Here is a 16,058-nt window from a genome sequence, read left to right as displayed (position 1 = left end):
AGAGAGCATGTATAGTCCCTTTATATAAAGGGAAAGGGGACAAAAGAGACTGTAAAAATTATAGAGGAATAAGCTTACTGAGTATACCAGGAAAAGTGTACGGTAGGGTTATAATTGAAAGAATTAGAGGTAAGACAGAATGTAGGATTGCGGATGAGCAAGGAGGTTTTAGAGTGGGTAGGGGATGTGTAGATCAGGTGTTTACATTGAAGCATATATGTGAACAGTATTTAGATAAAGATAGGGAAGTTTTTATTGCATTTATGGATTTAGAAAAGGCATATGATAGAGTGGATAGAGGAGCAATGTGGCAGATGTTGCAAGTATATGGAATAGGTGGTAAGTTATTAAATGCTGTAAAGAGTTTTTATGAGGATAGTGAGGCTCAGGTTAGGGTGTGTAGAAGAGAGGGAGACTACTTCCCGGTAAAAGTAGGTCTTAGACAGGGATGTGTAATGTCACCATGGTTGTTTAATATATTTATAGATGGGGTTGTAAAGGAAGTAAATGCTAGGGTGTTTGGGAGAGGGGTGGGATTAAATTATGGGGAATCAAATTCAAAATGGGAATTGACACAGTTACTTTTTGCTGATGATACTGTGCTTATGGGAGATTCTAAAGAAAAATTGCAAAGGTTAGTGGATGAGTTTGGGAATGTGTGTAAAGGTAGAAAGTTGAAAGTGAACATAGAAAAGAGTAAGGTGATGAGGGTGTCAAATGATTTAGATAAAGAAAAATTGGATATCAAATTGGGGAGGAGGAGTATGGAAGAAGTGAATGTTTTCAGATACTTGGGAGTTGACGTGTCGGCGGATGGATTTATGAAGGATGAGGTTAATCATAGAATTGATGAGGGAAAAAAGGTGAGTGGTGCGTTGAGGTATATGTGGAGTCAAAAAACGTTATCTATGGAGGCAAAGAAGGGAATGTATGAAAGTATAGTAGTACCAACACTCTTATATGGGTGTGAAGCTTGGGTGGTAAATGCAGCAGCGAGGAGACGGTTGGAGGCAGCGGAGATGTCCTGTTTAAGGGCAATGTGTGGTGTAAATATTATGCAGAAAATTCGGAGTGTGGAAATTAGGAGAAGGTGTGGAGTTAATAAAAGTATTAGTCAGAGGGCAGAAGAGGGGTTGTTGAGGTGGTTTGGTCATTTAGAGAGAATGGATCACAGTAGAATGACATGGAAAGCATATAAATCTATAGGGGAAGGAAGGCGGGGTAGGGGTCGTCCTCGAAAGGGTTGGAGAGAGGGGGTAAAGGAGGTTTTGTGGGTAAGGGGCTTGGACTTCCAGCAAGCGTGCGTGAGCGTGTTAGATAGGAGTGAATGGAGACGAATGGTACTTGGGACCTGACGATCTGTTGGAGTGTGAGCAGGGTAATATTTAGTGAAGGGATTCAGGGAAACCGGTTATTTTCATATAGTCGGACTTGAGTCCTGGAAATGGGAAGTACAATGCCTGCACTTTAAAGGAGGGGTTTGGGATATTGGCAGTTTGGAGGGATATGTTGTGTATCTTTATATGTTTATGCTTCTAGACTGTTGTATTCTGAGCACCTCTGCAAAAACAGTGATAATGTGCGAGTGTGGTGAAAGTGTTGAATGATGATGAAAGTATTTTCTTTTTGGGGATTTTCTTTCTTTTTTGGGTCACCCTGCCTCGGTGGGAGACGGCCGACTTGTTGAAAAAAAAAAAAAAAAAAAAAAAATATATATATTATATATATATATATATATATATATATATATATATATACATACATACATACATATATACATACATACATACATACATACATACATACATACATACATACATACATACATACATACATACATATATACAGTGGACCCCCGGTTAACGATATTTTTTCACTCCAGAAGTATGTTCAGGTGCCAGTACTGACCGAATTTGTTCCCATAAGAAATATTGTGAAGTAGATTAGTCCATTTCAGACCCCCAAACATACACGTACAAACGCACTTACATAAATACACTTACATAATTGGTCGCATTCGGAGGTAATCGTTATGCGGGGGTCCACTGTATATATATATATATATATTTTTTTTTTTTTTTTTTTTTCAACAAGTCGGCCGCCTCCCACCGATGATGATGATGATGAAAGTATTTTCTTTTTGGGGATTTTCTTTCTTTTTTGAGTCACCCTGCCTCGGTGGGAGACGACTGACTTGTTGGAGAAAAAAAAAAAAAAAAAGTATATATATATATATATATATATGATTTCATGGTAAGACACTCTTATGGAGAAGACTTGTATAGGCTGGAAGTGCTAAGTAAGAGTTAAGAAAGCCAGGTAATGATGAATCAAGCTTCACTAGAATGCTGCTATTATTATACTCTCAGTCATCATGGCCACTAAATTCAGGTTATGGTGGTAAAACTTTTCATTATATACATGAAAAGTGTTAGCTTTTGGTTTGTTATACTTTCGCTTAATTGATTTGTCTTGTTTCTAGTGTGGAATGTTGAGAAGGAGATCTAAGGAAAAAATTCCATTAATGTATAAAGTCTTGGCAAATGTAATTCATGGTAGAGCCAGGAACACCTAACCACTTAAACAGAAACATCTGCCTACATGTTTACAAATATTCCTAAAATACGAAAATGAGATGAAAGAATTTATTGGTTAATATTATGATTAATAACAATATTACATAGAGAAAAATGCAATTACTAGGTTAAAAAAAAAAAAAAAAAAAAAAAAAAAAAAAAAAAAAAAAAAAAAAAAAAGGAGTACCAGGAAAAAAAATGACTACTGACCTGGTATAGCAGCTGCTACAACATCTACTGTGGTGGATGGAGCAAAACTTGGCTGGTGTGGAGCATTGTCCTCAACCATATATAAGGCATCAGGGATGTGAGACACGTAGCACTGTAGCCGCACCACATCCACCCCACCAGCGGTCTGCTCATCTACCACAGACTGTTACACCAATAAACTAATTCAGTGACAATATTATTAAAATTAAATATAAAAAAGTGCTAAACTCATATGGCCAGTGGGAAATACCATGTTAATGATACTACATCCATGTTGAAGACAAGTCTAAGATTATCTGCAAATTATTCACCAATATTAATTTTTATTCACTAACCTTAATTTCTTCTGCATAAGGTGTAAAAAGTCGAGGTTTAACAAATAAGCCATTATTTTTACTTCTTATCCATGCATTTACCCGATAATTGGTAGTGTCATCTCCAATCATATGGCTTGGAGGCGTGGATACCAATCCTCGTTTTATAGCCTGAAGACAAATATTGTACTATATATCCCAATTTAAAATATTTTCAGTAAAAATAGTACATCTTTTGTTGTTAAGCTGAGAAGGCTAAGAACATGAATTTAGTTAAAAACAGAGGGAAGTTATTAGATGTGGAGTCAAAGGTATTGGGAAGATTATTTCTTTTAACACATCAGCTATTTTCCCTGAGGCAGGGAGAACCAAAAAAGAAGAAACACTTTCATCATCACTCACTCCATCACTGTCTTGCCAGAGGCATGTCGATACCACAGTTTACAAACTGCAACATATCTGTATCCCTCCATTAGAGTGCAGACATTGTACCTCCCACCTGGTTTCCCTGAATATTTTCATAAATGTTACCTTGCTCACACTCCAACAGCATGTCATGTCATAAAAACCATTTGCCTCCACTCATTCCTATCTAACACTCACACACTCTTGCTGGAAGTCTAAGCCCCTTGCACACAAAACCTCCTTTACCCACCTCTTTCCAACCTTTCCTAGGACAACCTCAACCCTGCCTTCCTTCGACTACTGATTTACATGACCTCCAAATCATTCTGTCTTGGGTAGGGAGGTATAACATCTTTTAGGAGCGAGGAAGAGTCAGATGCGAGTGTGGTGAAGGTGCAGGAGGCAATGGATAGAATAAAAGGGAAGTAAAGCAGCTGGAATTGATGGGATCAAGACAAAAATGTTAAAAGCAGGTGGGGATATAGTTTTGGAGTGGTTGGTACATTTGTTCAGTAAATGTATGAAAAGGGGAAGGTACCAAGGGATTGGCAGAGAGCATGAATAGTTCTTTTGCATAAAAGATTAGGGAAAAATATGCAGAAAAGATTAAGGAAAAAAAAAAAAAGGAAAAATTATAGGGAAAAACCCTGCTGAGTATACCAGGTGAAGCATATGGTAGAGTTATTATTGAAAGAATTAAGAGTAAGAGAGAGCAAGATAGTGGATAAACAGGGACCTTTAGGAAGGGTAGGGGATGTGCAGATCAAGTGCTTACATTGAAGCATATATGCAAACAATATTTAGATAAAAGTAAGGAAGTTTTTATTGAATTTGAAGGCAAAGTGTTGTGTAAATACTATGTAGAGGATTTGTAATTTGGAGATTAAGAGGAAGTGCAAGTTTACTAACAAGTATTATCCAGAGAGCTGAGAATGTTTTGAGGTGGTTTGGACATTAAGAGAGGATGGAGCAAAATAGGATAACTTGGAGGGTATATAAATCTGTAGAGGAGGGAAAGAGGGGTAGAGGCTGTCCTGGGAAAAGTTGGAGGGAGGGGGTAAAGAATGTTTTGCATGCAAGGGGCATGGACATCTAATAGGCATGTGCGAGCTCGTTAGATAGGAAAGAATAAAAAAAGCACAATATCATGACTGGAACAATACACAATACTTGGACCAGTTAATGGTCCAAATCAGACTGAAACATCATCAAAAGTTTCAGTCTCCTAAGCGTGGGTTATTTGTGTACTGTCAGATATGTGTGGAGGCAAGTGGTTTTTAATGACGAAGAGATACTGAAGTGTGAGCAAGATAACTTTTATGAAGGGATTCAGGGAAACCAGTTAGCCAGATTCAAGTCCTGGAGGTGGGAAGTACAATGGCTGGACTCTGAAGGAGAGGTAGAGATATAAAAGTTTGGAAGGGCATCTAAGCTGTAATGTCAGCATGCATCTAGCAAGACTGTGATAAAGTGAGTGAGGGTGATAGTTTTTTTTTTTCTGGGCCATCTTACCTTGGTAGGAGATGGGTGGTATTGAATTTTTTTAAATTACAGACAATATAATAGATGAAATTTAGTACTGTACAGATATTGACATCAACCTTAAAAAAATTATATACAGTACTTCACTTATACTTCATTGTAATAAAAATTACTGTTTTGCAGAACTGTCACTATGAGATTATCATGAAGATTTTTCAACCCAACTGGAAGAAAATTATGAGCATACAATATAAGTAAAGAATGGGACCTACCTGGGTTAATATGTCATGGTTGGGAGGTAGTACGTGGTCCATTCGCACATGAGGTAAGAGTTCAGAAAGAATTTCTCGTAGCTCAACATCATTCATGTCCCTCTTCCTGAGACCTTTCCGAGTTACTGAGTGGGCCGTTTGTGATACTAAGTTGGGTTCTGTACAAATAATAAATTTAAATGAACAATGAAACAACTTGTTTTATTTACCACAATTAATATCTCTAATCCACTAGTATATATAACTTTTTTTATTGCATAAATTCTTCCTTAACCCTTTCAAGGTCTGCACCATAGCACTACAACTTTGAGCTCAGGATCTAGAATTACACGATGAGCTCAGCTCACTCAGATAAGCAGTGAGAAGTAAATTTGGGCCTAGATATGAGAGAATGAGCCTATGTGGTGAGTGTACACCATATAAAAAACCTGCCCCACGCAGTGCATGATGGGAGAAAAAACTGACTGTGAATTTGGCTTAAAATAGTGACTTTGCGGTGTATTTTCGGATGGTTTTCATGGCTGTATTCTCGGTTTCTTTCTATCACTGGATAGAATGGCTAATACAGTGGACCCCCGGTTAACGATATTTTTTCACTCCAGAAGTATGTTCAGGTGCCAGTACTGACCGAATTTGTTCCCATAAGGAATATTGTGAAATAGATTAGTCCATTTCAGACCCCCAAACATACACGTACAAACACACTTACATAAATACACTTACATAATTGGTCGCATTCGGAGGTGATCGTTATGCGGGGGTCCACTGTATATTACAGAAATAGAGATGGTTTTGATTAGTTTCAGGACTGAAAATAGTTTGAAATTGAGTTCAAAATAGTGGAAATGTTAAATTTTTGCCAATATTCCAGAGAACACAAATTATGTCACTCGTCCAATACACATCCAACTGGTTGGTCTAATACGTGTTCATGAATGCAATACCATTTATACAATTATTACATTAATGCAGTACCCTGCATACTGGTAAACCTTCTATTTTGTGAGTGAATAAAAATTCAAATTGGAAAGCAAGTGTAATATAGGAGAGACTTGGAGACATAACTAATGAGCAGAGGAAATGTTTTTATGCCAGGAATGTCTACATTTATTCTGGACCCTATTTTAAATTGGCAATTTTTAAATTTTGTGTGAAACTAGCCAAATTACTGATTTCTGATCACTATGAAGATTGAGACACTTATGCAACATATGGGAATCTTTATTCAGGAAATGTTTCGCCACACAGTGGCTTCATCAGTTCAATACAAAGCAGAAGGTGTAAGGAGAGGAGGAATTTGAGGTAATCAGTCCCTCAGCCTGGAGACGATGTGTTCAGTCCATCAATCTTGTAGAATGTACAGCATAGGGCCGTAGACGTGGCTTATATACTGTAGTCAGATGAGGCGTAGCAGGAGGAGGTGGGGTCATAGTGGTCCCATCCACTTGTCGAAGTAAGTCTTCGTCCAAAGGTTGGACAAGTGTTGAAGAATTCTTTGTAACAAGATCCCATGATGCTGCAGTGTCTGACAGTTGTCGGTTTTTCAAACCATTCATCACAATTCTGATCACTTTATTGGGTAGTTGAAATAGTTTAATGGGCAGTTTCTTGTAATCAACTGATAAAATGAAAGACATACTAGCAAAATAACTATGAGTTTGCTATACTGAAACAATGGAAATGGCCTAAAATAGAACTCAAAGTATGCAAAATCATCAAATGCACAAATATCACCAAGAGTGCTAAAGTGCAAAAGTGTAATTCATCAAATTTCACACTTTTAGTATCATTACCTTCAGAAAAAGATTCTCTATCATTTCATAAGAATTTGTTTTCTTTTTGTAATTTTTGGACTCTGAGAGCAATTCTCAGATTAGGGGTCTGGACCCTGAAAGGGTTAATGACAGCATCAGAGGAAAGCGCCCAATAAAAGTAATACAATTATAAACCTTATTCCTTTTATGTCACATGATGGCTAACAAGAGCTCTACAAACACTGGTACTGTTGCACATTTTGACAGACTTGTCCAAAAAGATAAGGTCTGAATACTATACATGCTAAGAAATAAAGACAAAGAACAGTAAGAAACTCACCTCTATCCTCCATACGTCTCAGTAACTGGTGCTCTCCCCAGCGCAGTGTTGCTTGTAGTACATCTAGTTCTGCCGCTTGTAGGAAATCTGACGTCAGGGCTTCTAATAAAGTAGATTTTTCCAATTCCAATAACACTCCTGACTGGGCAACCTGTTTGTGAAATTACACATATCCTGTATATTAAATACAGTAAAATGATACTAAAATACACTAAAAGTATAGTATTGAAGCAAAGTAATTAATAGCCAGCCCATCCCCCCTTTTTTTTATCACATCAGCCATTTTCCACTATGGTAATAAGAAACAAAAAAGGGAACCAGATTCGCCAGAAGTGTACAAACACCAAAAGTTTAATAACCCTCTGAACTACATCCTTACTCATCCTTTACAGTGCAAGCACTGCATTTCTTACCTCCAGAACTTGTGTTCACCTGACAGGTTTTGCCCTGAATCATTTCTTAAATGGAAGTTTGCACACACAAATGTTAACTATGTGCACAACAAATCTCACTCCAATCCAGCATGCTAAAATGCTCCTCCTGGCTACTCAAGCCCCAGTCATTCAAAATATCCTTCACCCACTACAGTGTTCATCATTAAAGTACTCTGACCCCCTCCCCCTTTCTAAAATCATGACTACAAAATAGGTCATTTCTTGTGCTTTGGCACATCCTTCAACCATCTAGGAAGTGATTAGCACACATTCAGTTTCATGGGGTATATATCCCCATGACTCACAAGCGTGTCCTAAAACCATGCGAGTGAGCTGATATCCTTTCCCCAGTAGATCTCTATCTCAACCCAGAGGTTCTCATTAGGGTTCAAGCCTGGGAAGTTTCCTGGGCAGTCATTGAAGAGGGGTACCTCACAGCCACAAAGCCAATGAATAACATATTCCATGGTGTGGCAAGCAGCACTGTTTTGCACCAAAATGAGTGAAAGATCAGGGTAAACAAAAACAGATCAATTCTAGGTATGTTTTTACAGTTAACATTAGTGATGACATTTTTTTCTAGGCCTCCCTGGACATAGTTCTGAGGTGGGCATTTCATGAACACTGCCCTCAAGGAACCAACACAACCTGGTTCTCTCTGGACACTCACTACCTGCCTCTAATTGTTCCTGGGATGAACCCCTATCCCATAATCATTGTTACTATCATCATTATTTTATTAAGAATTTTTTTTAACAAGTTGGCCGTCTCCCACCGAGGCAGGGTGACCCAAAACGAAAGAAAATCCCCAAAAAGAAAATATTTTCATCATCATTCAACACGTTCACCTCACTCATACATAATCACTGTTTTTGCAGAGGTGCCCAGAATACAACAGTTTAGATGCATATACATATAAAGATATACAACATAATCCTCCAAAATGCCAATATCCCAAATCACTCCTTTAAAGTGTCAATTCCCATTTTGTATTTGATTCCCCATAATTTAATCCCACCCCTCTCCAACACCCAAGCATTCACTTCTTTTACAAACCCATCTATAAATACATTAAGAATTTATTAAGAATTTTTTCACCATTATTGACATCCTTGTTAGCATAAATCTGCCAATAGCTTTTAATCTTTAAACGTAGTTGCATATTTGTTTTGTAATACACTACAGTGGACCCCCGGTTAATGATATTTTTTCACTCCAGAAGTATGTTCAGGTGCCAGTACTGACCGAATTTGTTTCCATAAGAAATATTGTGAAGTAGATTAGTCCATTTCAGACTCCCAAGCATACACGTACAAACGCACTTACATAAATACACTTACATAATTGGTCGCATTTGGAGGTAATCATTATGCGGGGGTCCACTGTACTTCACTATTCTATTTGAACTCCAAAAGAGAACAATACAGCAATGTAAATCTATGAAGTTAATTTAACAAAAAAAAAAAAAAAATACATGTACATATATATACGTAATTATTCCTTTTGAAGGGAAACCAGATACAGAATTTTTTTTTTTTTAACATGTTGGCCATCTCCCACCAAGGCAGGGTGACCCGAAAAATAGAAAGAAATACTTTCACCATCATTCACACATACTGTCTTTGCAGAGGTGCCCAGGTATGACAATTAGATGTTATTCCAAATGGCCAATATATCAAACCCCTCCTTTAAAGTGCATGCACTGTACCTCCCACCTCCAGGACTCAAGTCTGGCTAACCGGTTTCCCTGAATCCCTTCACAAAATATTACCCAGCTCACACTCCAACAGCTCGTCAGGCCCCAAAAACCATTCATCTCCATTTGCTTCTATCTAACACATTCACACATGCCTGCTGCATGTCCAGGCCCTTTGCACACAAAATCTCTTTTACCCCCTCCCTCCATCCTTTCCTGGGATGACCCCCCCCCCCCTCACTTTCCTCCACTACAGAATTTTTTTTTTTCAACAAACTGGACATATCCCATCAAGGCAGGGTGACCTAAAAAAGAAAATCAAAAGTTTCTCTTTAAATTTAGTAATGTGTACAGGAGAAGGGGTTACTAGCCCCTTGCTCCCGGCATTTTAGTCACCTCTTATGACACGCATGGCTTATGGAGGAAGAATTCTGTTCCACTTCCCCATGGAAAACTACAGACTTTTTTTTTCAGCAAGTCGGCCGTCTCCCACCGAGGCAGGGTGACCCAAAAGAAAAATACTTTCATCACCATTCAACACTTTCACCTCACTCACACATAATCACTGTTTTTGCAGAGGTACCCAGAATACAACAGTTTAGAAGTACACCTACCATCCGACTTACGACCGAGTTCGGTTCCGAGAAACCGGTCGTAAGTCGAAATGGTCTTAAGTCGAACTTTACTACTAAATATAAACAAAACATTTTTGTAATGGCTTTATTTTATTGTTTTATTTTGGTATTTCGTGTTTTACTTTACTTTTTATGCTGTTAGTACTGTATTTTATACTGTAAAGTTTAGGATAAACACTGTGTACAATAGAAATAGTTGTTTATTTCCCAGAAATTTGGCATAAAAAACACGGTCGTAAGTTGAGCAGGTCATAAGTCGGATGGTAGGTGTATATACGTATAAAAATACACAATATATCCCTCCAAACTGTCAATATCCCAAACCCTTCCTTTTGAGTGCAGGCACTGTGCTTCCCATTTCCAGGACTCAAGTCCGGTTAATAAAATAACCGGTTTCCCTGAATCCCTTCACTAAATATTACCCTGCTCACACTCCAACAGCTCATTAGGTCCCAAATACCATTCGTCTCCATTCACTCCTATCTAACATGCTCACGTATGCTTGCTGGAAGTCCAAACCCCTCGCCCACAACACTTCCTTTACCCCCTCCCTCCAACCTTTTCGAGGACGACCCCTACCCCGCCTTCCTTCCCCTACAGATTTATACGCTCTCCATGTCATTCTACTTTGATCTATTCTCTCTAAATGACCAAACTACCTCAACAAACCCTCTTCAGCCCTATGGCTAATACTTTTATTAACTCCACACCTTTTCCTAATTTCCACACTCCGAATTTTCTGCATAATATTTACACCACACATTGCCCTTAGACAGGACATCTCCACTGCCTCCAACCGCCTCCTCACTGCAGCATTTACAACCCAAGCTTCACACCCATATAAGAGTGTTGGTACTACTATACTTTCATACATTCCCTTCATTGCCTCCATAGATAACATTTTTTGCCTCCACATATACCTCAATGCACAACTCACCTTTTTTCCCTCATCAATTCTATGATTAGCCTCATCGTCCATAAATCCATCCGCTGACACGTCAACTCCCAAATACGTATCTGAAAACATTCACTTCTTCCATACTCCTCCTCCCCAATTTGATATCCAATTTTTCTTTATCTAAATCATTTGATACTCTCATCACCTTACTCTTTTCTATATTCACTTTCAACTTTCTACCTTTACACACACTCCCAAATTCGTCCACCAACCTTTGCAATTTTTCTTTAGAATCTCCCATAAGCACAGTATCATCAGCAAAAAGTAACTGTGTCAATTCCCATTTTGTATTTAATTCCCCATAATTTAATCCCACCCCTCTCCCGAACACCCTAGCATTTACTTCTTTTACAACCCCATCTATAAATACGTATATTAAACAACCATGGTGACATTACACATCCCTGTCTAAGACCTACTTTTACCGGGAAGTAGTCTCCCTCTCTTCTACACACTCTAACCTGAGCCTCACTATCCTCATAAAAACTCTTTACAGTATTTAGCCATAAGTCAAAATGGATGTAAGTTGAACCTTACTACTGAATATCAACATCACACTTCTGTAATGATTTTATTTTATTGTTTTATTTTGGTATTTCATTTTTTCCTTTACTTTTTATGCTGTTAGTACTCTATTTTATACCATAAGGTTTAGGATAGACACTGTGTACAACACAAACAGTTGTTTATTTACCAGAAATTTGGCATAAAAAAACGTGGTCGTAAGTCGATTGGTCGTATGTCAAGCAGGTCGTAAGTCAGATAGTAGGTGTATATACATGAGGGCCCCACTTATACAGCAGGTTAGGTTCCTGGCTACTGCTGTAAAATTAAAACGCTCTAAAGTGAAACAGCTTTTTTTTTTTCACTTTCAATAGAGTTAGGCCTAAAAAATGCATATACAGTATACACATTACTTACCTTAAAATGTTTTCATCCTTAGCTTATAGTGAGTGGTGAATATATTTATTATAGGAAGTCTGAATAAATGAACAATGGATATAATTGAAAACTGTTGCATTAGTGAAATGCTGTAAACCAAAGCACTGCAAAGCAGGGCCCTCCTGTACCTCTATCTTATTGGTTTGGTCATTTAGAGAGAATGGAACTAAGTAGAATAACTTGGAGAGCATATAAATCTGTAGGGAAAGGAAGACAGAGTAGGGGGCATCCTAGGAGAGGTTGGAGGGAGGGGGCAAAGGAGGTTTTGTGGGTAAGGGGATTGAACTTCCAGCAAGCATGCATGAGCATGTTAGACAGGAGTGAATGGAGATGAATGGTTTGTGGGACCTGACGAGCTGTTGGAGTGAGAGCAGGGTAATATTTTGTGAAGGGATTCAGGGAAACCAGTTAGCTGGACTTGAGTCCTGGAGGTGGGAGATACAAAGCATGCACTTTAACCCGTAAACAGTCCAAACATACATATACGTTCTTACCGCTGGTGCTCCAAACGTATATATACGTTTTATTTTTCCTGCCTCCAAATTTGGCACAGCTGGCCTGAGATGCCTGGTCAGCATAGAATGGGTCTTAACACTCAGTGTGCACCATATTAAAAAAATCTGGGACTACTTAGTATCTTGTGGGAGCGCCAGTTATATTGAGCACCAGCTAGAACAAACAATGCGGCAAACACCAAGGATTCACTGATGTAATGCCATATTAACATTCCCATTTTAAGAGGAAAGTGGTGTTAACCCCAAGTTTAGGGTCTGTCTGTATCTCTCTGTCTGTCTGTCTGTCTGTCTCTGTCTCTTTTTATCTGTCTCACAGGTACACACAAATACAATTATACATAGTGTAAATTACCTAGGATAACCTAAAAAATCTGAAGTGCTATACAGGTCTCCTCAACATTCACGTTTTCAACTTTCGCGGGCTTCACACATTCGCGAATTACCAACCGCCAAATTCCCAGCTTCCAAATTCCCAGCCGCCAAATCATATTTAAGTTTCCCGCCACCTGCGAGTCCCTACTACCCTCCCTCCGACCCCCCCCCCCAACTGGCAGCCAGCCCTCCCACCAGTGTGGTGAGTGTTTTGTTTGTTCATTATTTGCTATTAAACTACAGTATAAATAATGTAAACCCATTCATGATTGCATATTGGAATGACTATTCGGGCAGGTATTGGACGGTGACATCATGTGTTGACTCTTGAACACAGCAAAGAATCAAACATTTCTGCTACTGCTAATAATAACAATAGTAGTAGTAGTAATAATAATAATAATTATAATAATAAATACGATAGAACTGAAGAAAGAAATTGTACAAAAATACGAAGGAGTGGTTGACACATCGTCAGTGTGGCTTCGTTTATGCTGGAGTGAGCATTAGTCTCCGTGCTCTTCCAAACATTTCACAATAATTCATTGTGTTTGGTGCTTGTAGATTGAGTGCGACTGGAGTGGTAGAGGCAGTGGTTGGGGAAGCGGTTGAGGCATTGGGCGAGGCAGTGGGTGAGGTAGCAGTTGAGGCAGCAGGTGAGGCAGTGGTTGAGGCAGTGGGTGAGGCAGTGGTCGAGGCAGTGGGTGAGGCAGTGGTCGAGGCAGTGGTATTTAATAACATACATGTTATTAATAATAATAATAATACATGTTATTAGTAATATGTATTATTATTATTTATAACATGTTATTAAATACCACTGCCTCAACTGCTGCCTCTACCATTGCCTCAAACGCTGCCTCACCCACTACCTCAACCACTGCCTCACCCACTGCCTCAACCACTGCCTCAACCATTGTTTCACCCACTGTCTCATGCACTGCCACTACCATTGCCTCAACCACTGCCTCACCCACTGCCTCAACCACTGCCTCAACCACTGCCTCAACCATTGCCTCAACTGCTGACTCAACCACTGCCTCACCCACTGCCTCTACCATTGCCTCAACCACTGCCTCACCCACTGCCTCAACCGCTGCCTCAACCGCTGCCTCACCCAATGCCTCACCCAATGCCTCAACCGCTTCCCCAACCACTGCCTCTACCACTCCAGTCGCACTCAATCTACAAGCACCAAACAATGAATTATTGTGAAATGTTTAGAAGAGCACGGAGACTAATGCTCACTCCAGCATAAACAAAGCCACACTGACGATGTGTCAACCACTCCTTCGTATTTTTGTACAATTTCCTTTTTCAATTCTATCGTATTTATTATTATTATAATTTATTATTATTATTTTTTTTTTATTATCACACTGGCCGATTCCCACCAAGGCAGGGTGGCCCAAAAAAGAAAAACTTTCACCATCATTCACTCCATCACTGTCTTGCCAGAAGGGTGCTTTACACTACAGTTTTTAAACTGCAACATTAACACCCCTCCTTCAGAGTGCAGGCACTGTACTTCCCATCTCCAGGACTCAAGTCCGGCCTGCCGGTTTCCCTGAACCCCTTCATAAATGTTACTTTGCTCACACTCCAACAGCACGTCAAGTATTAAAAACCATTTGTCTCCATTCACTCCTATCAAACACGCTCACACATGCCTGCTGGAAGTCCAAGCCCCTCGCACACAAAACCTCCTTTACCCCCTCCCTCCAACCTTTCCTAGGCCGACCCCTACCCCACCTTCCTTCCACTACAGACTGATACACTCTTGAAGTTATTCTGTTTCGCTCCATTCTCTCCACATGTCCGAACCACCTCAACAACCCTTCCTCAGCCCTCTGGACAACAGTTTTGGTAATCCCGCACCTCCTCCTAACTTCCAAACTACGAATTCTCTGCATTATATTCACACCACACATTGCTCTCAGACATGACATCTCCACTGCCTCCAACCTTCTCCTCGCTGCAACATTCATCACCCATGCTTCACACCCATATAAGAGCGTTGGTAAAACTATACTCTCATACATTCCCCTCTTTGCCTCCAAGGACAAAGTTCTTCGTCTCCACAGACTCCTAAGTGCACCACTCACCCTTTTCCCCTCATCAATTCTATGATTCACCTCATCTTTCATAGACCCATCCGCTGACACGTCCACTCCCAAATATCTGAATACATTCACCTCCTCCATACTCTCTCCCTCCAATCTGATATCCAATCTTTCATCACCTAATCTTTTTGTTATCCTCATAACCTTACTCTTTCCTGTATTCACTTTTAATTTTCTTCTTTTGCACACCCTACCAAATTCATCCACCAATCTCTGCAACTTCTCTTCAGAATCTCCCAAGAGCACAGTGTCATCAGCAAAGAGCAACTGTGACAACTCCCACTTTATGTGTGATTATCTTTTAACTCCACGCCAAGACCCTCGCATTTACTTCTCTTACAACCCCATCTATAAATATATTAAACAACCACGGTGACATCACATATCCTTGTCTAAGGCCTACTTTTACTGGGAAATAATTTCCCTCTCCTACATACTCTAACTTGAGCCTCACTATCCTCGTAAAAACTCTTCACTGCTTTCAGTAACCTACCTCCTACACCATACACCTGCAACATCTGCCACACTGCCCCCCTATCCACCCTGTCATACGCCTTTTCCAAATCCATAAATGCCACAAAGACCTCTTTAACCTTATCTAAATACTGTTCACTTATATGTTTCACTGTAAACACTTGGTCCACACACCCCCTACCTTTCCTAAAGCCTCCTAGTTCATCTGCTATCCTATTCTCCATCTTACTCTTAATTCTTTCAATAATAACTCTACCATACACTTTGCCAGGTGTACTCAACAGACTTATTACCCTATAATTTTTGCACTCTCTTTTATCCCCTTTGCCTTTATACAAAGGAACTATGCATGCTCTCTGCCAATCCCTAGGTACCTTACCCTCTTCCATACCTTTATTAAATAATTGCACCAACCACTCCAAAACTATATCCCCACCTGCTTTTAACATTTCTATCTTTATCCCATCAATCCCGGCTGCCTTACCCCCTTTCATTTTACCTACTGCCTCATGAACTTCCCCCACACTCACAACTGGCTCTTCCTCACTCCTACAAG

At 39.5% G+C, this 16,058-nt stretch overlaps 2 protein-coding genes across 4 annotated transcripts in view; one reads left to right on the top strand and one right to left on the bottom strand.

Annotated features, from left to right (window-relative positions):
- Positions 1-5,293, top strand: part of Sgf11 (SAGA associated factor 11kDa) — a 128,471-nt gene extending 123,178 nt beyond the window's left edge. The window contains exon 8 of the mRNA XM_070089982.1: positions 5,171-5,293. Coding sequence (XP_069946083.1) covers positions 5,171-5,195 — 25 coding nt within the window. The 3' untranslated portion in view covers positions 5,196-5,293. The remainder of the gene's footprint in view (positions 1-5,170) is intronic.
- The window catches only part of LOC128692738 (BTB/POZ domain-containing protein 7), a 116,134-nt gene that overhangs the window by 28,460 nt on the left and 71,616 nt on the right, over positions 1-16,058 (bottom strand). For all 3 annotated transcript variants that reach the window (XM_053782065.2, XM_070089980.1, XM_053782068.2), the window contains 4 exons: positions 7,354-7,504; positions 5,260-5,417; positions 3,122-3,271; positions 2,787-2,949 (listed from right to left, as the gene is read on the bottom strand). In XM_053782065.2, the coding sequence (XP_053638040.1) occupies positions 2,787-2,949; positions 3,122-3,271; positions 5,260-5,417; positions 7,354-7,504 (622 nt within the window). The remainder of the gene's footprint in view (positions 1-2,786; positions 2,950-3,121; positions 3,272-5,259; positions 5,418-7,353; positions 7,505-16,058) is intronic.

Source organism: Cherax quadricarinatus, chromosome 30 (assembly GCF_038502225.1).
Source record: "Cherax quadricarinatus isolate ZL_2023a chromosome 30, ASM3850222v1, whole genome shotgun sequence".
NCBI lineage: Eukaryota > Metazoa > Arthropoda > Malacostraca > Decapoda > Parastacidae > Cherax > Cherax quadricarinatus.
The sequence above is the reverse complement of the archived record's forward strand: the minus strand, read 5'-3'. Positions and strand labels throughout refer to the sequence as shown.